The 27,520-nt window shown below is 36.3% G+C and overlaps 1 protein-coding gene across 1 annotated transcript in view; it reads right to left on the minus strand.

Moving 5' to 3' along the window:
* The window catches only part of LOC107758879 (dystrophin-like), a 111,255-nt gene that overhangs the window by 8,944 nt on the left and 74,791 nt on the right, over positions 1-27,520 (minus strand). The window contains exons 60-75 of the mRNA XM_016576710.1: positions 26,542-26,688; positions 26,057-26,135; positions 25,797-25,857; positions 15,081-15,142; positions 13,935-14,009; positions 13,233-13,434; positions 11,660-11,745; positions 10,695-10,852; positions 10,406-10,572; positions 8,391-8,502; positions 8,114-8,250; positions 6,390-6,428; positions 4,805-4,870; positions 4,385-4,450; positions 3,630-3,788; positions 1,289-1,532 (exon numbers count right to left, since the gene is read on the minus strand). Of these exons, the coding sequence (XP_016432196.1) occupies positions 1,289-1,532; positions 3,630-3,788; positions 4,385-4,450; positions 4,805-4,870; positions 6,390-6,428; positions 8,114-8,250; positions 8,391-8,502; positions 10,406-10,572; positions 10,695-10,852; positions 11,660-11,745; positions 13,233-13,434; positions 13,935-14,009; positions 15,081-15,142; positions 25,797-25,857; positions 26,057-26,135; positions 26,542-26,688 (1,860 nt within the window). The remainder of the gene's footprint in view (positions 1-1,288; positions 1,533-3,629; positions 3,789-4,384; positions 4,451-4,804; positions 4,871-6,389; positions 6,429-8,113; positions 8,251-8,390; positions 8,503-10,405; positions 10,573-10,694; positions 10,853-11,659; positions 11,746-13,232; positions 13,435-13,934; positions 14,010-15,080; positions 15,143-25,796; positions 25,858-26,056; positions 26,136-26,541; positions 26,689-27,520) is intronic.

Here is a 27,520-nt window from a genome sequence, read left to right on the forward strand (position 1 = left end):
TATATATATAAACACTATTCAAACCATGTCTGATCAGAAACCCAAATGAACTGATTGAACAATAGAACAAAACCAAACCTTGAATGATTAGAACAACATTTTGATATGAAGGAAAATCTCCATAAAGATGCATTTATTTTAAAATCTTCTTGTCCACGCATTTCATGCTAAAAATTATTCAATGTGAATATGGTTGTATTCTTATTCATAACACAATCAATATCATTTTGGCTTTCACAGTGCTGTGGACTAAACTGAAATAATTCTGAGTAGTAGTTATTATACAGAACAGTGAATGCCAAGGACAATTAACAGAGATGTCTGCATTCAAACAAAACAACATGAACTAACAATATTACATGCAATAGTTCCAAGTCTTTGGTTTAAACATCTTTGGGGAAAAAATATTCCATTTACTGCAATTTCAAAACTCAAAAGAAAAAATGATAAATGTATAAATTTAAACTAATCTTTGATGATCGATTTTATTTTTAAAACAAAGCTTTCAATCCACACATTTGCAGAAAATAACACATCTTTAAACAGATGGAACATTTCAGGAAGATTGTGTCAAAATAAATCTTAAGACTCTTAGATTGAACAAATTCCTGGAACTTGCAACTGTACAAAACCCACATGTAGATGCAAATCCCAGCTCTTATACAAAACATTTTCTATATTCATCCTGGCAGCATCTAAATTTAGCACAAATATTTCCTTTAACAATTTTAAATTGTTCAACTGATAAAACTAACTCATATGTTAGACTTCTGAAAACCGCACACTAAAACAAACTAGTGAGCTGCTAACCTCGTCTTTTAAGATGCCTCATTTTGGCCGAATTTTAAGGAAACATTACGTGTCTATCACAGACCATAGATAAAGAAGTGCAAGAATGCATTGCAATGAGTCAAGAGAAATGTCAACTATAAATATACTTAATATATATTAATATACTGAAAAATATTGATAAAATTGACTTTCCCAAAAAAGTTAATATGACAAACATTAAAAGCCAAAAACTGACATTAAAATATATCAATGCTCTGGGCATTTCATTTCTTCTGTTGACAATCAAAAGGAAGCACATGAACAGCGTTACATTCCACAGCTACGATTTGAAATATGCCTTGTAAAGTGTCAGTGAGCAATCTGAAGACATTTACTCGTAGCAAAGTTTAGACAGGAGCTGACTGCTTGAGTTCCTTTACCAACAATTCCAAAAATTGTTATTCACTTGCAGAGAAGTATAAACATTAATAAAATCTTAAGGATATGCGCCACCCACCTGCTCAAGTAACTGTCTAAGGCGTTTGAGCTGTGATTCCAGCTGTTTGTTGTGATCCTCCAGGATTTGCATTCTTGCTTCCAAACGTCCCTTGTGCTGCCGCAGTAGTTTGGCCTCGGCGATCAGTTCAGCGTCGCGTGGACTCTGGGGAGAGACCGGCAGCATCTGTGGGGGTGAGGGCAACGGCGACAGACCCTTTTGGTCGTGTGCCTTCTTAAGACGATCGTACTCCGCTTGCAGCTTCCTGCACAACAGGGAAGACAACTTCAGAAAGAAGCCAAGAAAACAGCAACTCAAGGAAAAGGGTGAGTCTGACAAATAAATAAGCATGTGCTGTTAGCATGGACTGCTCATTTATGGCACAGCTGGCACACCATGCAGCAAAATAATTATTAGGGACGCACTGATACCACTTTTTCCAGTACTCGCCCGATACCGATACTTTTATTTTTGGTACTTGCCGATACCGAGTACCGATACCAATATTTTTATTGCATTTGTACATTTTTTTAAATATTGGGTACAGAAACCAAAAGAGTATGTATAATGTTAGTTGGTTAACTTCATTTATCAAATAGATACAGTCAAACCAAAATTTATTCAGACACCTTCAACATTTCTCACATTATCACAGTTTATTCGCTATAGTTTAGAAAATGGTAATAAAATTACAAGAACTCAGAGTTACACTGTGTCAGAACAAATTCATCTTGATAATGTTAGATAATTTTGATAGAAAGGTATGTAATAGATTGCAATCAACAAATTATTCAGATAGCTGTTAGTATGACAGTATTTACACAACTATGAATACTTTGTCGGGCAACCCTTAGCTATAATGACAGCCTGTAATCTCCTGGGCATGCTGTCACCCAGCTTCATGCAAACCTGAACTTTATTTTGCTATCCTCACTTACATAAATGAACTATAGTGTCCTGCACCCACTAGTAAAAAAATATCAAAAATTATATCTGGTCTCAATCATTTGTAAAATTTTAAAAGTGCATCCATTCATCATAAAACGTGCTCCACACAGCTCTGGGGCGTTAATAAAGGCCTTCTGAAACAAAGAAATGCGTTTGTGTATGAAAAATATCAATATTTAAAACTTTTTAAACCATAATCTCTAGCTTCCGCTAACTATCGTACATGCATTCACGAGAGAGTGGCGTTCCAGCGGATGACGCAAGACGTAGGTTCTTTTATGATGAATGGATGCACTTTTTTGGACTTCCAAATCTCGACCCCCATTCACTGCCATTATAAAGCTTGGAAGAGCCACGTCACTTTTTCATATAACTCCGGTTGGATTCGTCTGAAAGAAGAAAGTCATATACACCTAGGATGGCTTGAGGGCGAGTAAATCATGGGGTAATTTTCATTTTTGGGTGAACTGTCCCTTTAAGCAACTGTTTTCAACATTGATAATAAGAAATGTTTCTTGAGCAGCAAATCATATTAGAATGATTTCTGAAGGATCATGTGACACTGACGACTGGAGTAATGACTGCTGAAAATTCAGCTTTGCCACAGGAATAAATTACAATTTAAATATATTAAAATGACAGTTATTTTAAGCTTTACCGACCCCAAACGGTAGGGCATTCAATAGCAAAAATGTTTTATATATATATATAATACATTAAATTTTTTTAAAACTATTTTTTAAATATATTTCTAATATTTAGGGCTAAAAAATAAATATGCTACAAAATATTAAATTATTTTATTATTTCTGCTTTATCATCCGTTCACAATTTTAATATAGCTCACTGTGTGTAATATTAGACTCAAATGTGTAGCCCACGTACTGTACCTGACTCAGCAGTGTGGGAAGATTCGTGTGCACTAGGTAGTACTTGGATGGTCAGATCTAACTTGGTTTGAAAAATTTGAGAACCACTGATCGAAAGCAAAATCAAATACTTCAATTGGTTAATATTTAAAATTCCAGATGAGCCACGATAGATAAAGATATAGGGAGCATTTTCTTCTCTGTTGTAAAAGCTGACCAGCCAGTTTATTTACTGTGCACGACTATATGGTTGGCTGCATTTTATTATTTTCATTAAGGACTGTGTGTGGCTGAAAACATTTTCGGTTGTTGACCAACTATGAGAATCACCGATCTAAAGCATAAAACTTTAAATTAAATATGTGATTCACAAAAACTGCTGTGGAAGTAAATATGTGAAGAGAGCTATTTTATTAGAAATTTCTGAAAATGCAGTGTGTCATCACAGACATATGCTGATGGAATACAGTCCAGTGTCCATCCATCTCATTTCATTCAAATATCAATCATTTGAATTGTAAAAGAAAATAGACATGCAATCAAACCTGTTTTCCTGCTCCAGATCGTTGAGCACTCTCTCAAGATCCCCCTTCTCTTCAGTCTCCATTGAGATGAGGATCTGAGTGGGGCTCTGCGGCTGGCTGAGAGGAGAGCCTTGATTCAGACTCTGGCAGTAGTGCTGGATCAGCAGATGCTCATCATCCCTACAATAAAGCACTCCATTTCCAGTTCACTACATCACATCCATTGCTCAAGATTTCAATTAACATTTGCTGCCTTAAACTCCTAATAACTGAAAAATACACCAGTGCAATCGGCTTGTGAGCAGTAAGCTGGTCTAAAAACAATTCTATTGTTTTAATACCACAAAAAATGCAGTACAAGAGCATTTACATGTAATCGTTTTATTATAATTCAATCTAAGCGGGCTGGGAAAATGATATGGGTTTATTACTCATCTCTACTGCTTTGTGTATGGATGGAAAGAGCTGATATGAGAAATGAATTTTTTTTGATCACTTATAGGAATAGTTTGCCCCCCAAAAATGTATTAATTTGGAATTACATGATCTTCATTTCTGGAGGAACTCTTCCTATAAGCACTTTCATACACACATTTGACCATTTTTAAGTTGAAAAGGAAATGTTTTTTATGCAACCACAAGCAGTTAAATGTATGCATCTACCTTTGGCATTCTGGGAGGTGTAAGTAGATCAGTTTTAGGTTCTTCACACACTATTACATTCATTTATGGTATGATACTGTGTACAGAAGAGTGTAAAGGAGTTGCAAGCTCACATGCTTTCATTGGGCGATACATTGTCATTCACATACGAGCCATTTCGGATCTCCATTTCAGCTAGCCTGTGAAAACAGTATCATTCTGTATTCATTCATAAACAGTTCATGCAGTTGCATTCATTCATGTCAGTAAGGCAAAACTGTTCCAACTTACGTGCTTGACATTAACACAAACGCATTTCATTTGTTACTAAACACTGCAAGCAACAGTCATATTCAGAAATGCGTATTCATTCTGATATCATTCATCAATTCTTTCTAGTTAAAAAACAAATTTCAAACACATTTGTGTTATGACAATCGTACCATTGTACGGTATACACCATCACATCACCCAGCCCTAATGCGATGCGAGTCTGGTTTCTTAAATATAGTTACATAGTAAGACCAAAACACCCATGCTTAAAAAAGACCGACCTGCTAGCGTAATGCTCGATGCGCGAGTGGGTGTCATCATGGGAGAGTTGGGGGGAAGATGCCGGCCTGCCAGTGACAGTGGAGCAAAGGTCAGAAAACACAGAAGAACTGAACTAAATATAAATATAATTATATTATGGAGGAACAACATTTAATTTAACACTGAGGCGAAATCTGATCAAATCAAACATAAAACAATGATATTAAATAGAAACCATGTGGATTTTTTTAACACTATGACATACTGTCTCTCAGTATCTATATAGTTTATTGTAACTTATGACTTGGTCAAATGAGGGAACTCATTTTGAGCTGCTCTTATGTTTACAGTAAATATATGCAAACATATAGTATAATGTTCAAATGTTTGGGGTCTGTAAGATTTCATTAAAAAAATTTTTTTTTTGAAAGAACTATCTTCACAAGGGGTGCATTTATTTGATGCTAAATACAGTAAAAACAACAATATGAAATACTAGGACAATTTAAAATAACGGTTTTCTATTTGAATATATTTTAAAATGTAATTTATTGTGATTTAAATGTTTAAATGTGATGGCAAAGCTGAATTTTCAGCAGCCATTACTTCAGTCGTTAATGCTGATTTGCCAGTCAAGAAACATTTCTTATTAATTTTGAAAACTAATCTAATATTTTTGTAGAAACTGATACTTTTTTCAGGATTCTTTGAATACAGAGAAATTAATTCAAAGTTTAAAATATCAGTTTTTTTTTTAATGAAAATATTTAGTAACATTAGGAATGTCTTTACTGTTACTTCGCAAAATAAAATTATTTATTTATTTAAAGGGGTCATATGACGTTGCTAAAAAGAACATTATTTTGTGTATTTGGTGTAATGCAATGTGTTTATGCGGTTTAAGGTTAAAAAAACACATTATTTTCCATATAATGTACATTATTGTTTCTCCTCTATGCCCCGCCTTTCTGAAACGCGTCGATTTTTACAAAGCTCATCGTTCTAAAAAAGCGAGGTGTGCTCTGATTGGCCAGCTATCCAGTGCGTTGTGATTGGCCGAATACCTCAAGCGGGTGACGGAAATGTTACGCCCCTTAACATACTGTGATGCCATCTCCCAGCAGGACGAGACAAAACCAATAAAACCCATTACAAATGAGGCATTTGTTGCATCCAGTGGGGACATAATTACTGATTATAATGACTTATACTGTCTTTTTACGCGTTGCGTTGCGTATCGCGCTGTGTAAACATAAAACAGCCTTTGTGCCACAGACGCATTGTAGGCGGCTACTGGTTCAGGAAACAGTCCTCATCCTCCATAAAATGCGCAGCACACATCTGAATATTTGGGTTGAACTGTTCTGGAACAGTGTTGTAAATATTCCGTCCATCTATGTGGATGCAGCATCATCCAACAGAACATCATTTACTGAATTTCAATTTCAAATTAGGACTATGCGTCACATTTTAACTGTTAAGTGAAAATCCTGAATGTTCTTTTCTATTCTATCAACGACACCAAATGGCATGTTTGTATTATGTGATCCAGTAAGCTGATTTCTGTGGATGTGCGTGAGCGTGTTGGTGTGCGGATGTACTCACAGATGGTCAACAGGCCAGAAGTTGATCAGTGTAACAGGACTGCAAGACAAAAAAAAGATGTGATGATGGACAGGACAAGTAGATGCATTGAAAGCATGATGTGACATGATTGTTAAGTAGCACCAAACACACAAACCCACTGATATGACAACACACTTAAATCCTAACAGCATTTTTAGTGGCCAATAACATACACATCACGAAAAATGTGTCTGTTGAGAAATTGTTTGATTCAACATTGTTGGTTGTGTGTTGGGGTTGAAATGAAAAAGGAAAAAAAAGTTAATGTGGTAAGAATGTGTGTATGCATTTAGTGCTGTTTTACAATTACTCAGACTGCACACATTTGCAGCTGCTCCACTACAGGGGAAAAATTATTTCACAGCATAAATACTCCTACCGTGAACACGAGTAATGATCAATGCAAACGGTAAAGCAGAAAAAAATCTAAGCCAAACTCTTGAAGGTGCCATTTAAGGTTACCAAGTGTTCAGAGTCATCTTAATTTATCTTGTTTGCTGGCATGTCAGTTCTACACTGTTTGACCATTTAGTACAGTCTATATATATGCAAACCATATATAAAAATAAGATCTGTCGAGGTAGGTAGTAGTTAGGCTTTGAGGCACAGGAGGTTAGAATGTTTTATTTAGAGTGTGTCAGATGAAACGCAGCCTTTTCTCTTTGTCAGTATTTGGAATTTCAAGGAACGGTTCAATTTTTCCGCCAAGAATTTGGCATTTTATGGCATTTTCGGCTGAAGAGTTTTAGCAGCCAAAATGTAGGTGCATCCATCATTTTCTTTACTTTTATCTTTTAATTTTTAGTGAGCGAGCTTCAAACAGGATAAGAAATTCCATGATGTTTACAGTCCAGCATCAAACTGTCCGCTATGAGCCATTACTATGTGTAATGCTTAAGTCTGGGTTTCCAAGACTAAGATAGGTTTTCTAATAAAAGTATTTGCTCTAAATATATCTTTAAGAAGTGTGTCAGTTTGAGTGTTGCTATTGTTAACTGAAAAACACTATTAAAACTTGTTTTCACCAATTCAAATAAAGATGAAATATAAAAATATAAATATTAGATAACATTTCAACAAATTAGAAACGTTGCCTTAGAAACTAACTGAAAGAAAATAAGCTTAAATTGAAGTACTAAAATTACTAAAACTGAATTGAAATATTTTACAAATATTTTTTGTTTTTGTTTATTTTTAATAAGGTAATATAAAGTTACTAAAACTTATAAAAAATTAACTGAAAATATAAAAATAGAAGCAAATATTAATAAATGATATAAGAGTATATAAATAACACTGATCAGTGTGTCCAATATGATCTTAAATCAGTCTAATCACGTCTTTATGATCAACTATCCATTTATTTTTTTAAAGGGGTCATATGACGTTGCTAAAAAAGAACATTATTTGGTGTATTTGGTGTAATGAAATGTGTTTATGCGGTTTAAGGTTAAAAAAACACATTATTTTCCACATACTGTACATTATAGGAAAACTTAAAATCGCATCATATGACCCCTTTAAATATTGTAGAAACCACTTTGTTGCATCTGCACACGTTAATTTTGCTCTCTTGATAGTATCTAGATTCGCAGTGTGATGCACACTGTGCTTTTAATATTGACAGACAAAAAAAGTGGCCCTATTAGCTGTCATGTGTCTACTTCATCAGTAGCTGATGGTAACACATAAAAAAGTCTCACGTCTCCATGTTGTCTCCCTCAAGGATGGTCTGGACGGGAAGGTAACCCATGCGAGGATGCTTGGCAAAATAGCGCTTTGTCCTGAACTTATTCTTCAACACCTTGGCAAAGTCTCGCACATCCTCTCCTGACGTCGTCTGTAAAAGGACACAGAGAAACAAAAAGTCATTACTTTAGTATCTGGCATAGATGGCAGAGTCAACGGATTTTAAGATTAAACTTCCAATGCAATGAAGGCAAAAAGCTACAATGTATATACTAACCACAAAAAACCTACCGGTGTGCAATATTCAACCATAGGGTACTGCATCTTGTGACCTTTGGCCACTCTGCCAGAAAAAAAGCAGCTTTGGCAGATATCATAGTTAAAGTGCTTTAAACTCCGGTACCTGTAGAGACCAGACACAAACAATGAGATCAGTGTTTAAGTCACTGGCAAAACATTCAAAACATCCTGGATCTGAAGCAACATGCAAGCAAAATGACTTCCAAGAAAGGTGTAGTTACATCTTGATCCTCCAGGTGGAGCTTTTCCCTGTTCTTACCTACTCTCAACAGTGAGCATATTACAGTCTGATATTATACATGCTACTTAAAGGGAGGATTCAACCAAAAGAAAACTGTTATGATTTTCTTACCCAGTACATGCATTACTGGTCAAAAGTTTGGTCAGTAAGTTTTATTCAGCAAGGATGTATTACATTGAGTAAATGTGAGATAAACAGATTTCTATTTCAAAAAACAAACAAACAAAAAAGCTGTTCTTTTGAACTTTATATTCAAAGAATCCCGGTTTCATGGTTTTCACAATTTTTAAGCAGCAAAACTGTTTTCAACACTGATAAGAAATATTTCTTAAATACCAAATCAGCATTTTTCAACAGATTTCTGAAGGATCATGTGACACTTAAGACTGGAGTAATTCAGCTTGGCCATCACACAAACAAATTATATTTTAAAATGGAAAGCAATTATTTTAAATTGTAATATTTCTTAATATTACTTTTGTACTGTATTTTTGACCAAATAAATGCAGCCTTGGTGAGCGTAAGAGACTTTGTTTTCAAAAATATATATATTTTTTAAATCTTACTGACCCCAAACTTTTGAAAAAGTCATACAGGTGTAGAATGACATGAGGGTAAGTTAATAATGACAATTTTCCTTTCCTTTCTTTTTTTTTTCTTTTTTTTTGAGTGAACTCGATACTCACGACATGGCAACAAAAATTAATGTTATTCTGGAGTGAAAAAGTCACTCCATATTTTCAGTTGGGTTATGCCAAATTAAAATATCTTTTAGACATTTATTTGTCAGTTTCTGTCAATTGTTATTTGGTTTTTCAATGCTACAGAAACTGCGCTGGTTTTGCTTTTTGAACCCAGATTTTGCATTAGAACTAAGTGCTGACTGACACAGAAATGTATAAATACTACCATGAACCTGTGTAGAGATTAACATGATATAAGATGATATGTGACCCTGGACTACAAAACCAGTCATAAGGGTCCATTTTTTTTTTATAATTTGAAAAAAATCTGAAAGCTGAATAAATAAGCTGTCAATTGATGTATGGTTTGTTAGGATAGGACAATATTTGGCTGAGATACAACTATTTGAAAATCTGGAATCTGAGGGTGCAAATAAATCTAAATATTGAGAAAATCGCCTTTAAAGTTGTCCAAATGAAGTTCTTAGCAATGCATATTACTAATCAAAAATTAAGATTTGATATATTTACGGTAGGAAATTAACAAAATATCTTCATGGAACATGATCTTATCTTAATATCCTAATGATTTTTGGCATAAAAGAAAAAAATAATTTTGACCCATACAATGTATTTTTCAAATATACAAATATAATACATTTTGTGGTCCAGGGTCACATTTGTGTTTATTATAGCATTAAATTAGCTATATTATCTAAATACTATGCATACTGAAGCCATCTGAGGCTAAATATGAACAGTCCCTTGTCATTTGAGGTGTAACATCTGATGACGTCAGTTTGACGGCTTGGGCAGAATATCCTTAAACACACCCCTCCAACCGTTAGATTGCTATGAGTGAGAGACAGAGAGGAGGAGCGCAAACATAAAACCATGCCCTCTATTCAATATTCCGTTTCAGCTGGAAATACGTCACTACACTGAAATAAAGTCGGCAGCAACTTCCGGTTCACGCAGACTTTAATAATGCGCAAAAAAAAAAAAAAACCTGCTGATACTTTTAAAGCACTTGAAGCAGAATCAGTCATTCTGAAAAATAGCACTAAAGAAAAGGTCCATACCTGAAGCCAATAATAGGACATTCCTTACAAATGTTGCATTTAGCCTGGTGCTTTGCTGCCTCAGCGGCCGCCACACGATGAAGGACAGGAAGCCAAACCATCGACTGAGGTTCTAAACGCATCCAGTCCAGGAAGACTGAAGCCTCTAGCTCTGGTTTGTTATTGGCCTTCATATCAGAGCAAAAGATAATAAATGCAGGAAACGCAGAAAAAAATGCTACTGAACTGCATATTCTACATAGGCCGCTTTAACTTAATCTGCTCATGAATGAAAACAGTGGTTACTTACAAACTGAAAGCAGCTGCGCACACTGGGCTCGATATTGCTCCCACCGAAAGACGCCACCTCACCCAGCTGCCTGGGGATCTGAATGGCGTCGTGCAGAAGAAGGCCGAGGCGCCGCTGGTCACAAAAGCCTGTGGCACTGGCCACCTCTCTGAACAAAACTAGAGGGTACAGGAGGAAATTATGAGGGAAAAATGTAACAGTCAAAACCTCAAGTTTTGATTTACACAGAAAAAATAAATAAAAGCCTTCGATCCATACTCAAGCATCTAACTGAATTTTTCAACGTAAAATATTAACCATTTACAAAAAATGTTATTGATTTATTTATATATTTATGTGTGTGTGACACTGAAGACTGGAGTAATGGCTGCTAAAAAAATCAGCTTTGCCATCACAGAAATAAAACACATTTTAAAATATATTCAAATAGAAAACAGTTATTTTATTTAATTAAATTGTAATAATATTTCACAATATTACTGTTTTTACTGTATTTTTGATCAAATAAATGCAGCCTTGGTGCATGAGCATAAGAGACTTCTTTCTAAAAAAAATAATTTAAATGGTTGTGTGTGTATATAGTGTAAATATGCTCTTCAGTTTTTCACCATTGGGAACAGTTTTGTTTGTATCATCACTGTGAAGTGTATAAAACACTTGTTATTAATGTAAATGCCAGCAATTGCTGTGCGGTTGCTAGGTGGGTAAACATTTATTTCTGAGCAGCTGTTGCACTATCCTGTGTGCTAGAATGGGCAAACTCCAAAGCTTTACAACTGTGTTTACAGCAGTGCTATTAACAAGTAAACAATTACAACAAAATACAAGACACTAAAAACACCTGAGAGAGCTGTAAACGGTTAGTAGTACAGTTCCATAAACTGAGTGATTATCTTGGCTCTTATAACAGCTTAGAGACAGAATAGAAAGAATGAAACACATAAGATAAGCAAAAAAAAACTTACATCTGTACTTATCTTCAAGGTGAGCTTTGCACAAACAGATTATTCCTGTTTTGAAGGATAGGATACGAATCTTTCCAGCTCGTCCTCTGCGGAAAAAAATAAAATAAAAAGGTGATAAATGACTTAAGCAAGACCGTCAATTGCTCTTTTTTTAATCTATTTTTGCAGATAAAGAGTCAAGATCAGGAACAAAACAATCTAGATGCACCATAGGTTGATAAAATATACAGTACTGCTGTCGCTTTTAAAAACAAACTCTTTTGAATTTGAATGCGTTCAACCAGGATAGAAGTTTACATTTAAGACAGTTTAAAACCTTTTTAGGATACAAACAAACAAATACAATTACTATTGTATGACCCTACAGAACAAACCCATAATTTCAAAAAAAGTATGTATATCTTCTATATAATTCAACAGGCTGGGGCACATATTCAACGAGGACTTAATGCTGTTTATAACAACAAATTAGAGGTTTGTGTGTTTATGCGGTTTAAGGTTCAAAAAACACATTATTTCCCATATACTGTACATTATTGTTTCTCCTCTATGCCCCGCCTTTCTGAAACACGTCGATTTTTACAAAGCTCATCGGTCTGAAAAGTGAGGTGTGCTCTGATTGGCCAGCTATCCAGTGCATTCTGATTGGCCGAATACCTCAAGCGTGTGACGGAAATGTTACAGCGGCGTTATGCAAATCTTCCCACATCGTGACATGGACATGTGGGGGCGTGTTAGAACGAGGCGTTTTAGGAGGGCGTGGACAAGTCTTAACTTTTATAAAGAATATCTCTTTGGATTTGAGACTTTAGTCTTTGCAACTTTGCACCAAGAGCTTGTAACACTTCAAAGAGAAAGGAAAAATTGAAATCGCATCATATGACGCCTTTAAATAATTGCCTTTTGAAGTTTAATCGCATTTTAGTCCCCAAATTTAAGAGCTCTTAAAATGACAACTACTCGTTATACCATTTAAGATATTTAAGACTTAAGGCCTTAAATTCGATCAAACTGAATTTAAGATTTTTAAGGGCCCTTTTTCTTCAGCCCATCTACTGTGAATATCTTTGCTTGGCAAGCCAATCTATGTAAAAAAAAAAAAAAAAACAGGCGTAGAATGAAAAGACCTCTAATGCTTTTCTCTCAGTTTACTTTGGGGGACAGACGGGGGTCTTCTCTGGAATCTACCACCTCCATGTACAAACACTGCATGATTTATGGCTCAGAGTGATCCTGCTGAGAAACATGCTGAGAACTGACTCCAACTCCAGCTGATTCTCTCTGACTCATATATTCTAGTATTTAATGGATTAGTTCACCCCAAATGTAAAATTCTGTCATCATTGACTCACCCTCATGTTGTTCTAAACCCATATGATCTTTTTTTAATCATGAAACACAGATTCGCTCTTTTGATGCAGTGCGGCAAGGACATTCTTCAAAATTTCTCTTTTTGCGTTTTACAGAATGTCATAATTTGGAATGGCATGAGGGTGAGTAAATGACAGAATTTCAATTTTTGATCTATCGCATTTTAAACGCACAAACAATAACAAAAAAAGGTTGAACGTACGTATCATAGACGTTGAGCAGCCAGTTGAGACACATGTCCACGCACAGAGGCACGTTGACCAGACTGCTGTGCTGCTGCTCTAGACGGTCGTAGATGCTGGTCAGACAGTTGATCACCTGCATGATGTCCATGAATTGCTCGTTCTGTTTCAGATTGTGCTGCTCAAAGGCCTCGCAGACCGCAGACATGCCCAGAAGATCCACTGTGCACAGAAAAAAAAGCAAAAGTTGCTAAAGTGTTCTGAGCAGCTACAGAGCTGCTATGCTGTTTCTCTGCCGGTTTCCAGAACGTAGCTATAGGGTTGCTAAGGTGTTCTGGCTGGTCAGAAGTAAAATCACATCTCTCCTCAACATTCTGCTTAATTTGAACTATTATTCAACTTTGCAAGGTCAGCAGTTTGATAACAGTAATAATCACTACCGGTTGCTTTAGCAAACCCTGTTGTGTAATCAAATGTGTGGAAAATAGTAATTCTAAAAAAAATTTCATTTTTTTTTTTTTTTTTATATTTACAACTTACTACAAAATCTGATGGAGTAAGAATGCTCTTTCCCTTTCAGAAAAAGTTTCTCTGAAACTTGGTTTTAGACCAAAAAAGGTATATTTCAGCTTATTATCATAAGAAAGACGAATGTTCAGAATCAACCTGAAAAAAGATTAACAATGTTGTGTGATTGCTAAGAGTACATTTTGTGGACTTACAGCAGAGAGCTTTCTGCATTCGTCTGAGCTTCATTGCCGTCCTGTATGCCGAGAACCGTACATTGTTGAGATCCGCTGTTTAGCAAGAGAAGAAAATGTGACAAATGTTAATTTTAGCAAACTGATCATGCAACATTTCATTACTGTCTGAGTCAATCCTCTCATCTCTGCATTTGACAATTTCTAATTTTGATCTTATTTGTTGGGATCTAAAAAACAGGCAGCAGAAACATCAAGCTAGTTTCATCCAATTAGTTTCTCCATTTTTAACCCATCGATCAAAAATGTTTCCTCTAACAATCTGACATTTTACTCAAGGGCAATTACACTACCACACAGATTCAAATATTGCAAATGTGAGAGATATAACTACTTCAAAGTAGGGCTGGGCAATATGGCTAAAAAAATGTTTCAGCCTTTCAACAATTTATCCATGTATATTCACACATCAAAATAACGTGTTTTTACATGAACCATTATTTCACAGCCACTGTTGCCAAGTGTAAACATTAAAATGTTAAATATACACTAGCATTCAAGGGTTTGTGATTGGTATGATTTTTTAAAATGTTTTTGAAAGAAGTCTCTTATGCTCACCAAAGGCTGCATTAATTTGGTCAGAAATACAGTAAAAACTGTAATATTGTGAAATATTTTAATTTAAAATAACTGTTTTCCATTTTTATATATTTTAAAATGTAATTTACTCCTGTGATGGTAAACTACATTTTTACTTTATCACATTACTCCAGTCTTATGTTCTTTCAAAAATCATTCTAATATGCCGATTTAGCGCTCAAGAAACATTTGGTTTTATTATCAATGTTGATAATATTTACTTACAATTTTTGTGGAAACCTAAATACATTTATTCAGGATTCTATGACGAATAGAACAGGAATTATCCGAAACAGAAACTTTTTGCAACAATGTAAAAGTCTCTACTGTCGCTTTTGATCAATTCAATGCATCCTTGCTGAGTAATTACTAAATATTTTAATACACAATAAAATGCCCCATAAAGATCTTCATGACCATTTTTGCATGACAACATTGCAAAGACGGCAGCAAAAATCATCATGAATATAGTATTAATATTCAATATCCAGCCCTACTTCATGCACATCAGATCTGAATCAGGCCTACCTAACGACTGGTACAGTTCTGCCATCTTTGGGTGGTCCCAGCATGTTGTTTGGGTCTGGTGACTGAAAGCAAAAACATGAAGAAAACAATAAACGGTACTTCTATCTAAAATACAAGCTTTATAATAAATACCAAAAGCCAACAAAAGGCTATAAAGGCTATACAACATCCATAAATGTGTTTATGACTCATATTTTTTGCTAGAGTCAGTGTCATCCATCTGAGGTAATACAGATTAAGACATCGTGATCAAGTGCGGTGGACAGGCCTTGAGTCATTTTACATCAAACAATAAATCTTTGTATTCCTCAAACTCAAGAATAGCTAAATGATGTTCTTCAAATAAAGGTCATCTTCAACAGATACTCAAGCACATTTTATAGTATCACCAATAACATACTACTAACTGTAGTTTAGACATGCTGTCTATGATAACACATCTCTCTTTTGAAAGAAGTTCACTTAGTCAACAATCAGTCATTTACTCATTTTAATGTTGTTACTTCATTTTGTGGAAGGCAGAATGTGAATTTTACAAGAATATCCTGGTCTGGCCATTATTTTCAGTACAATAAAAGTAAATGAGAAATGGGGTTGTTAGGCGCTAGAAAAGGCAGCATAAACGTATCATAAAATTGGTCCATACAACATTTCCAACATAAGTGTTCTGAAGTCTTACAACATACACACACACACAAAAAAAACAACTGTAGCACTTCTAGGATACATTTTTGCTGTTTAGTGATTTTGAAGGCCATTTCTCTTTCACTTCATTATATTGACAATAATGGCCAGAATTTTCTTCAAAAACATCCCTTTTATGTTCCATGGAAGAAAAAGTCCTATGGGTTTGGAACAACATGAGGGTGAGAAATGACAGATCTTTCATTTTTGAGAGAACAATGATTTTAAGAAAAAAACAAGGGATAAAAGGGGATTTTTACAAGATGTTGTAATGTGTTTTCCTTTCAATATAAGCCATAGGATTTTAAAACACAAACATTATGTCACAATTATGCCAGACGCTTAAGATCTCTTAAGTAAAGAAGACTAGATAGGCAATGTGCCAAAACTAAAGTTACGCAAAGAATTGTGGGCAAGTTCAGATCCAGAGTTTGGGACTGAAACTCACTAAACTGCAACCTATGCCAATTAATTGTGTTCCTGATGCATGTGCATTTGGCAGTGACTAAAAACATTTAAAAACTGATGGAAGCTTAAAGGGTTAGTTCACCCAAAAATGAAAATTAGTCCATAAATGACTCACCCTCAAGTCATCCTAGGTGTATATGACTTTCTTCTTTGAGACGAATCCAGTCAGAGTTATATTAAAAATTGTCTTTGATCTTTCAAGCTGTTTAATGCCACTCAGCGGGTGTTGCATGCATCAGTCCAAAAGAAGTGAAATAAAAAGGACGAATCCAGGCGGAGTTATATTAAAAATTGTCTTTGATCTTTCAAGCTGTTTAATGCCACTCAGCGGGTGTTGCATGCATCAGTCCAAAAGAAGTTAAATAAAAAGCGCCCATCCATAAAAAAGAAAGTGTCTCACACGGCTCCGGGGGGTGAACAAAGGCCGCCTGTAGCGAATCGATGCGTTTTTGTAAGAAAAATATCCATATTCAAAACGTAATATATAGGGATGCACCGAAATGAAAATTCTAGGCCGAAGCCAAACAAAATGAAACACTGGGCTGAAGGCCGAATACCGAACATGGTTTTTTACATTTTTCCCCCATGTAGGCCTATTTTGCCATTTTTTTCACAATTGCATTAATTAAATTGCCAAAATGTGCTTTTTACTGTTTTGTCCTGCTTTTCAAATAAAAAATCAATTACAAAACAACAATTAAAAAATATTTACTTAACACTGAACATTTTTTAAACATTCTAGCAGACATTATACCAAAAATTATAAAGTTAGTAAAATAATATTTTTTGGCCATTTTTGAGACTTGAATCAGGCATGTATTTTTTACTGTACAAATAAAGGCAGCCTTGCTGAGCAGAAGAGACTTCTCTTAAAACATTAGAATCAGTGTTTGAAATTAACTTTTTCACTCACCAGCCAATTTGGCTACAAAATTTTTAAGTTACCGGCCATTCATAATTTCTACTAGCCAAAAAAATTAAACAAATAAATTATGAAAAAAAGGCCGGAGGTAAGCCAACAGCTTGAGGTTGTCCACACTGGATGCGACAAAGTGACCATTGCAAATCATTTGTACTTTGTCAAACAGTAGGCCTACGTCATACCGCAGGAAGATCTCAGTGATTCTTTTTGTTGACAACATCATGCAGATTTATAAATGATTCTCATTACGAATTTGGGAAGATGTTTGTCACACGTATCACATTGTCACATGCCTTTAAAAAAATTCACAAAAATGTTACTGAGTAACTGATGAGTAACACAGTTTTAGCGCAGATTTTCCTTGCGCTTTGGACTTTGAACCCTGGCACCGCGAGCTCGTGCAGCTCTGTCAGAATACATGCAATTCGTGCATGCATTAGAAAATATAACATTATTATTCGGCCTTTTCAACAGTTGTACACGGAAGCAGCTCCGGACGGATGACGTATGAGTTCGGCTTTGAGTATGCGCCGCTCAGAAGTGATGAACGCGGAAGCGCAGGGGAGAGATCAAAACAAAACAACCGCCAAAAACTCATCTCTGCCAAAATCTCATCTTGCAACTCATAATCACTTTATCTGATATTTCCCAAGAATACACAGTTTGCAGTCCATTGTTTAAGATCCTACTTCTGACCATTGGAGTAGTTTTGAGTATCTGAGTTATTGTACTGGATTGTCTTTGTTTGAGTCTTAAAAGAAGAAAGTTTAGACTTCTAGATTCACAACAGTGCTTGCTTTGTTACAAGGGCTCTAAATGAATCCATTAGTGGAAATGCAATTTACAATACCGAGACGCCTTGTTTTGAAGTGTTGCTATGGGCCGGGATGTTTTTTTGTGATTTTGGGCTTAAGCCAGCCAAGTGGCTCTGCAGAATTCTAATAAGTTAGAGAAACTTCAAAACTAATATATTATACCCAGACCCTACAGTGTTTTTAGCAAGGAAAAACACAGACTAGGGTTTCAACTAGGGCTGAACGATTTTGGAAAAGAATCTAATTGCGATTTTTTTTACCAATATTGCGATTGCGATTTAATATGCAATTATTTTTTAAAGCTCTTTATGTTCTGTATTATTCAACAAAGACAAGCTATAAAACCATCAACAAAAATTAAATGAAAGTGAACTTCCAAGCACTGTTTTTCAGAAGAAATCTTTTTTTGAAAAAGTCAAAGAGGTCAAAATGAAAGTATGAAAGAAATTTAAAAGGGTTGCAGAAAACATTAATGTCTCTGAAATGCAAACATTATGGCGTGGAATCACTTTCACACTTAGACCACTAAAAAAGTACCATAGTAATACCAATACCATGGGACTGCAACAGCATTGTTTGTTAAGCATGCTGCTAACCTGGAAAAAATGTGAAACACTTATCTGAAGCAACAGTTACAATATATGCTTGATATTTCTAATACACATGCTGGCATACTGATACTAATATTTAAATCTGGTGAAGTAGTATTTTTTGATTTTATGTATAGGTTTACTACTCATTATAACCGGTTTACAACAGCAAGACTGATGTAAGCCTTCTAGTTTGGAATGTGAACCCCTTCAGACTGAAGTCACGTGTGGCATTTAATCTGAATGGCTCTGAATGCATCACAAATTATCGGCACTGTTCGATGCCCTGCAAATCACAATTGTTTTATTCTACTCACAGCCTCTTTTAACAGAAAGAACCAAAAACTACACACAGAACTGTTATTTATGACAAAATCGTGTTTCTTTCCTTCCTTGCAATTCACACATATTCAATAATTTGTAGTAATAATAGTTTGCAAATAATAATAATAATAATAATAATAAAAGAAAATAGTTCACTGCTTTGGAAAGTGCTTTACAAATAAGTTTGAAATGATCTCTTCAGGTTTACTCCAAGCGTGCATAGGGAAAAAAAAAAATTTATATATATTTTTTTTAGGGGTGCTCTCCAATCAGGATTTTTATAGATTCAAGTGATTATTACGTTTTGAAATATTTTTCTTACAAAAACGCATCGATTCGCTACAGGAGGCCTTTGTTCACCCCCCGATTTATATATATTTTTTTTAGGGGTGCTCTCCAATCAGGATTTTTGAGGCCGATCACCGATCGCAGAAATCATTATCTGCCGATACCGATCTTTTTAAAGCCTTCTTTTTTATCATTTATAACTATTTATAGTGATACTCCAATCAGGATTTTTAGACATTTATTCAGGGCCTGAATTTATACACAGAAGCAGTTCCGGGGGAATGACGTATGGGGTCAGCGTTGCGCATGCGCCGATGCGTCTCGTGAAAACCAATGTTTTTCATTTTGCGGTGAACTAACCCTTTAATGTAACTTTAGGTCAATTTAAAGCATCTCCTCTGAATAAAAGAATTACAAAGTATTAATAATTCTGAACTGAAATATTAATTTAAATTAATATATTAATTTCAAACGTTTGAATGGTAGTGTATACATTAACACAAAGAAAAACAACATGTAGTACAATGGCCCAACAAAAGACAATTATTTAATTACGATTAATTTAGGAAACAACATGTCTTTATCATGCATGGCATAAGTTTTTTTAATCTGAAGCGGTATAAAAATGTCTGTACACATCATAATATATATCGGTCTTTATATTTTAGGAAGGAGTTATCTTTGACATCAAAAAGTTTGAAACCCCTAACATACAATTTCTGGGCACCACGGGCAGCTCTCTAGGCTTCGAGTCACAGTCAGTATCTGGCAGCGCCCTCTACATTCAGGTAGTCTAGGTAGAGCATGCCAATGGCCTGATGGCAAATTTCCCACAGAGAACTCCATACCTGCACATCTCAAAGCGGTGCATGAGCGGAAGTACAGCAGTAATGTGGGTTTGGACAAGAAGGAATGCCCACCTACATACATACATACATACATACATGCATGCATCAGAACAGCACAGGGTACCCACCCACACACACACACACACACACACAGACACCTCTAACTGTGGCTCTTGGTTATGGTTGAATGCAAACGCAGCCATAAGTATGTGGTTAAAACCAAAACAGTGATCTTCTGTGTGGCATAACGTTAACTTATGGGAAGCGCACGAATATGGGGGAGACTGAAAGGCCAAGCGTCGTTATCAACATAAGGATTCCCAATCAAATACAGCTCGAAAACATAAATGACAATATGAACGCCACGTTAGGTTCATCAGTCTGCATGCTGCAAGAAGGGCACAGCAGATGCATCAGGAACTATCGATGTGTTTGGCATTAAAAAAATAAACAAATCAAGCGCTGAACGGGCATGTCGCTAACCCCGGCTGCGATGGCTCCATGTAAAAACCGAACAAGCACCTGCTTAGCTGTAACGTTAAAGAAAACGAGAACGGCAAAGAAGCAGCGGCTATACGGCAGATGGGCGAATGTAAAACTCCTCGGCGTCCTCTACTCGCACGAGCCGACATTTATTCGGGTTTGCATTGCACTTACTTTCTCAAGTTCTCCCTCATCTCGCCTCTCGGTAATCGCCGAATCCAGAGTGTTTATTTTTAAAATTCCGATGGTTTGATGTTGTTTGGGGCGAATCACCTCCGTGGTGTTCCCTCTCTACAGGGGAAAAAGCATCCGACTTCCCTGCGATCTCCCTCAGCCAGAGCGGCTCAGACGAGGCGGAGCTTTTCCTCCAGCTCCCTTCCCCCTCTAACTCCTCTCGATTTCTCTCTCTCTTTCGCTCACTTACAGGCTGTGCCTCAAAACATAGCATGCCGCCTACCTTGACCGCATTTTAGGGTATCGCTGTGGAAATCGTTTAAATAAAGGAACCCGACAAAATACATATTACTAAAAACGCAGGAATGTAACGCGCCTATTATGCAGTCGGTTCAATCGCGCCGGTGTGATTCAATAAATTGTTCGTGCAATGTTCGAACGCTCTTGTAATACTCAAGTGAACGTCTGAACTTTCAAATGATGTTTAAAAAATGCTCAATTAACTGTTTAAACTCGCGACTGATGCGGAAAATGCTCGAATAAATCATTCGAACGTACTGATCATTTCCATAATGTAATCAAACGTTTGATTGTGCCTATGAAGCAAAAACATCAAACCAATAAAGCGGAAACACACACACACACACACACACACAGACACCTCTAATTGTGGCTCTTGGTTATGGTTGAATGCAAACGCAGCCATAAGTATGTGGTTAAACCCAAAACAGTGATCTTCTGTGTGGCATAATATTAACTTATGGAAAGCGCACGAATATGGAGGAGCCTTAAAGGCCAAGCGTCGTTATCAACATAAGGATTCCCAATCAAATACAGCTCGAAAACATAAATGACAATATGAACGCCACGTTAGGTTCATCAGTCTGCATGCTGCAAGAAGGGCACAGCAGATGCATCAGGAACTATCGATGTGTTTGGCATTAAAAAAATAAACAAATCAAGCGCTGAACAGACATGTCTCGCTCCATGTAAAAACCGAACAAGCACCTGCTAGGCTGTAATGAAGACGAGAAAGGAAAAGAAGCAGCGGCAATACGGCAGATGGACGAATGCAAAACTCCTTCGGCGTCCTTTACTCGCACGAGCCGACATTTATTCGTGTTTGCATTGCACTTACTTTCTTAAGTTCTCCCTCATCTCGCCTCTCGGTAATCGCCGAATCCAGAGTGTTTATTTTTAAAATTCCGATGGTTTGATGTTGTTTGGGGCGAATCACCTCCGTGGTGTTCCCTCTCTACAGGGGAAAAAGCATCCGACTTCCCTGCGATCTCCCTCAGCCAGAGCGGCTCAGACGAGGCGGAGCTTTTCCTCCAGCTCCCTTCCCCCTCTAACTCCTTTCGTTCACTCTCTCTCTTTCACTCACTTACAGGCTGTGCTCCAAAACCTAGCATGCCCCCTACCTAGACCGCATTTTAGGGTATCGCTGGCGCGTTCGATTCGAGCATCATGTGGAAATCGTTTAAATGTCGGAATGCGACAAAAGAAAAAGAAAAAATAATCTCAAAGATCCTGGAATGTAATGTTCTATCGCGCCAATTGTTCGCGCAATGTTCGAACGCTCTTGTAATAAAACTACTCAAACTGAACGTCTGAACTTGCAATGCTCAAAAAATACACAAAGTACTGTTTAAACTTGCGATGGATGCTGAAAATGCTCGAATAGAAAATAGTGATGTTCGGTTCTTGAACGAATCGTTCTTTTGAGCCGGTTCTCAGGAAGTAACCGGTCGAGCCGGTTCTCAAATCGAATTGAATCGAACTTTAGTTCCGGATTGATGACGCAGGACGCACAGCCGAAGTAGCACGTCCAACTCAAAAAGAACCGATTGAGCCGGTTCAACCAACTGTCGAAGTTTACCGAGGATTACCGAGGACTCAACAAGTACCGAATGAGCCATGGCGAAGTTTGCCGAGGATTATCGAAGATTCTGATGAGTGAGTTGACGATACTGTGCAAGCCTGAGGCGCGTACTGGAAATATGCGTATTATGACAGTTATCAATTTACATTTTTAAAAAACCTGCAAAAACCTTTCTGTCAAGTGATGTAAATAAATTTTACAATAGTTTATTGTGCATGCATATTATATTTAAAGTTGCTTAAGCGAAATCAAGGAGTTTATAAGACTGGTTTATTCATTCTATACTGTAGACATGTAGAACATATCCGCGTTTGAGCATCAATATCTGTCATGTGTGCTGTAGGTGTGAAACTTTTGGGAATCATATCCAAGTTGTAGGCTAGTCAATATTGGTCATTGGTCAGTCAGTCGTATATGACATAAGGATCCGCGAATGAAACTGTGACCACAAACACGTACCACTTAATTTTTTGTACCGGTTCAATGAGCCGATCTGTCCAAAAAGAACCGGTTTGCGGAAATGAATCAGACTTTGCATCACTAATAGAAAACGGTCACCTATGATAGTCAAACTGCTCGAATCGAAGTCTACGATGAAAAAAAAAAAAAAAGAATGAATGGAACGTTGGCACGTTTATTACGGGAGTGTTCAAACGTTGCATTGAACTATTTGGCAAATCACACTGACTGGCGCGTTCGAACCATAGCCTGTATAAAAACATGGACGTAGTGTCCATGACGTCACCCGTAGGTTTTTGCAGCCAGCCTCTAGCAGCCAGTCCATGAATTACAGTTTAAGTCACTTCTGTGTTGGCTTCACGAGAGAGAGCGGGAGGTTGCCGCTTGGTTCGAACATTCGCACACACACACACACACACACACACACGCACACAGATTCCTAAAATGCTACAATAGAATGTTTTAATGCGCCTATTAAAACAAATCTAATGTATTTATGATGCAGAAATCATGTCAAGGCAGGCAGCTCACTAGGATTTGAGACACAACCACTTTGTTTGAAAATAGTCAGTACTTACTGTCTCGTCAGAAAGGGCTGGATGTATTCTCTGACAAAAGCTGGTGCTTCAGTGCAGCCAGTGCAGGAATCTCATTTTATGAGGCTTACATTTTGCATAAATTCAAAATAAATTATGATCCACATAATATTAAATAATTTGCTTAGTTTGATTAATGTATTGGATGGTATGGAGTTCCTTTAGTTTATGAGTAAAAGTCCTATAAAAAGTTTATGGGTAAAATATTTAATTGGGTAACACTTTTAGAATAACTTTCATTACTGACATAAACGAAAATTTAAATCACTAGTGTACATATATAAATGTCATGAAACTTTCATGTACTTCATATAAATGAGTGAATGAACTACTGATCTGTTAAGCATTAATGTTTGTTGATGACTTATTAATGAATGTTATTATAAAGCGATCCTCTTTATTGTCCTGCAGCTTATCATATGCAATAGGCTGGAAATAACAAATTCTATTGCCATCTGACTGCAAGTACTGCTTCGCTTGACCAGCATTAATGACATTCATAATCTATGACAGCATCATTAAGAGTCAGTTCTCTCCTACTTGAAGTCAGATTCATGCACTGCCATGAGCATAAATGCTGCCCTGAATTTATATGAAGGTTGTGTATACTTTAAAGATTAAATGAATTCCCAACGATCCCAACTGAATGATTACAGGGGTCATATGATGTTGCTAAAAATAACATTATTTTGTGTATTTGGTGTAATGAAATGTTTATGCAGTTTAAGGTTAAAAAAACCGGCTTGAGTAAGAGGCGGCGGGCGGGCTTGAGTGAGCAGAGGTGGGCGGGCTTGAGAACGGCGCGGCCGGCTTTAAACATTATTGTATGTATATATGAAGTTATTGCAACTTGTAAGCAAAATCTAACAAGACACCCAAGTAGGAGATAACGGGGTCAGGGCTCGCAAAATCGCTAGCCCGACGTCCCGGGGCTATTAAGTTTTCCAGTCGGGCTACCAAAATGTATCACCACTCTGCCCGACAGGCTATCTTAAATAAAGATATCCCGCGGGTCCTTAAAAACTCCTAAAGTGAGTTGCATCAAACTTAAGGACATAAAAAGTTTTAAATACGTTAAATGGTATAAGAAATGTCTTAATTATAATTTCAAGAGGTCTTACAGTTGGGGACGGAAAGACAAGAGTTGCCATATGGCTGGATTAACTAAACTTTAAAAGGCAATGATGTCATTGAATAAATATAAGCACTGCACGTTTCAAGTCAAAACGCCCAGAGCTGCTTTGTGTACAGCCGTTACTGGGGAAACCGCAATATTTCAGCGCTCCTAAAGCGCTACCTCGTGGCAGAGAATTAATTTGGATTTCCAATAAGCCTTTCTTGCTGTTTATGGTCAGATCAATGCAAATATCAACTCATGTTTTTACACAGCAAACACAGAGTAAACAAGAAAGAAGTTAATGTGCCTTCTAAAAATCTAAACAATTAAGACAGTAATAGTATATTTATACATTTCAAATTAACAAGTTATATGCTTGATTTATCCCTTTTTATAAAAATGGTCTAAAGGCTGAAATGCTGTTGTATAAGATTTTTGTCATTTGTGTATTGAAAATATTTTTGATCGACATTTAATCTCCTATCTGATTTTATCAAAGCATTTCTACATTGCAGGAATATTATTAGTATTAAAATAAAATGCAAAATCTTTCAGTCACCATTAGTTGCATATCAAGGGATGACATTTTACTTCACTTTACCCTTGTATTGTTTACTTTTGTAACTACACACATTTATGTATCACTTGTTACAAAGGGCAAAAATATATGATTGGTTATCTGTAGGAATGCAACATTTTTATTTGCACTTTTATGTTAAGTATAGAACATTTAAATGGAAACTGCCAAACTTCCCCGTTTAATATGAAGGTCACTCACTCAGTCATCTGTGTGCAGAAGTTCTCAGATATATGTGATGCATGCTGCTACATGCATTGGCAGAGCCTAATGTATCATCTTAGATTATTCTGCACAAATTTTCCAGATTGATATCTCTGTTCGGAAAAAAAGGTCATGGAAAATCACTTTTCTTTGGTAGTCTGCCACCAGCTATGATATATTTCTTAGTCTGGGAGCTTTCATAGTGTTGAAATTCAATTTGTTAATTCAGGGTGGACCTTGAATGTGCCTGACATCAACATGTGGGCTGAGTTTCAGAAGACTTACTTGATATAGTAGGGGACATTGTTGGGCGAAATTGACCGTTCAAGAGGGCTTTCAACGGACGCTGTGTGCAGAAAAGAAAACCCATTCATGTTACCTCAATTTCAAAGCCCTTTCTATTCAAACACTTCTTTATGACAGTTTATGTACTGACTTGACAGTTTAGTGAGAACATAAAATACACAGGATTAGTATACAAGTACAAAGTTATGACTTTACGATACTCATAATATTGCAAAACAGAACAACAAAAACACACTCACCATGTAGGAAATTCTGAGACTGGGGCCCCAAGTCCTTATAGGCTGTGGTCAGCTGGGTCAGATGTTCCTCAATGGAGATCTAAAAAACACAGAAGTTGCCAAGGCAACATTTCTAAGATTTGTGAAGTTTAAGTTTTTCATCTACTACTGTTTTTCTGTTTCTGTCCTACGTCCTTTTATTAAATAATGCCTTTGTGTCTTTTGTCAAATCTCTGAAGGACAGATTATTTCTGTGATCTGCTTGTTGCATCTATTGCTGACATGTACACTTTTCTACAAGTTCTCACAGATTTAACTTTTTTTTTTGACTTTTTGTTTCAGAAACTAAATCTGTGACCTGACTAGATTTATAAATAGTTAGTCCATTGGAATGAATGTTATATTAAATTTAACATGAAATCAAAATTACTTTGTGAGTACACATTAAGTTGCAAAACAGTAATTCACATTGACTTCAAATGAGAAGAGGAGGGATGGGTACCTACCTGCAGGAACCTCCATCTCATGTTGAGGTCATCATTTCTGCTCAGGTTGTCTGGAGAGAGCTGAATGTCAGGTGGTCTAAATGTGGAGGCCAGTTGGTTGACCTGATTTACATTATCCTGGATGGGAGCTATCTCCTCCTGGAACGCCTGAAAATATACATAAAGCCTTGATGTCTTTTGTCCAAAAGGTTTAAAGACGGCAACCGGAATTATTCGACCGAAAATAGCAACAAAAGCTCTTTCGGTTTTCGGCCGAATAAGCGAAAAGACTGAATAAATTGTACCGAACAATGACGTGACACGATCAAATAGAGACGCGCATGTCTTCGATGAGAAGAGGAAGGGGTGATTGTTGCTGGTTACTGTATGATGACTGAAATCGCGAAATGCGCTTAAACAATTAAATAAACTGCAGAACGTTGTGTTTTCTAATACACGAACGAATTGCATGTATGCAAACAGCGCTGCATGAGCTCGCGGTGCCAGGGTTCAAAGGCCAAAGCGCAAGGAAAATCTGCGCTGAAATAGTGTTATTCGTCAGTTGCTCAGTAACATTTTTATGAATTTTTACAAGGCATGTGCAACGTGCAACAAACGTCTTCCCAAATTTGTAATGAGAATCATTTATAAATCTACTGTTGTCAACAAAAAGAAGCACTGAGGTCTTCCTGTGGGTTTCTGCCAAAATAAAAGCTGAGAAAAAGCAAGAACTCCATCAACATTAATAAATGTTATTATTGTAATTTTACTGTTGTTCTGTAAAATAAAATAAAAATACAATAATAATGATAATAATAATTACAGCAGCTCTGTTAATACATTTATTATAGCATTCACATATAGTGTTCAGACTGGGATCTGTAATATTTTCTAATGTTTTAAAAGAAGTCTCTTCTGCTCAGCAAGGCTGCATTTATTTGTACAGTAAAAAATACATGCCTGATTCAAGAAGTGGGTCTCAAAAATGGCCAAAAAATAT

This window comes from Sinocyclocheilus rhinocerous, unplaced genomic scaffold (genome assembly GCF_001515625.1).
Source record: "Sinocyclocheilus rhinocerous isolate Xijiao unplaced genomic scaffold, SAMN03320098_v1.1 scaffold1435, whole genome shotgun sequence".
Classification (NCBI taxonomy): domain Eukaryota; kingdom Metazoa; phylum Chordata; class Actinopteri; order Cypriniformes; family Cyprinidae; genus Sinocyclocheilus; species Sinocyclocheilus rhinocerous.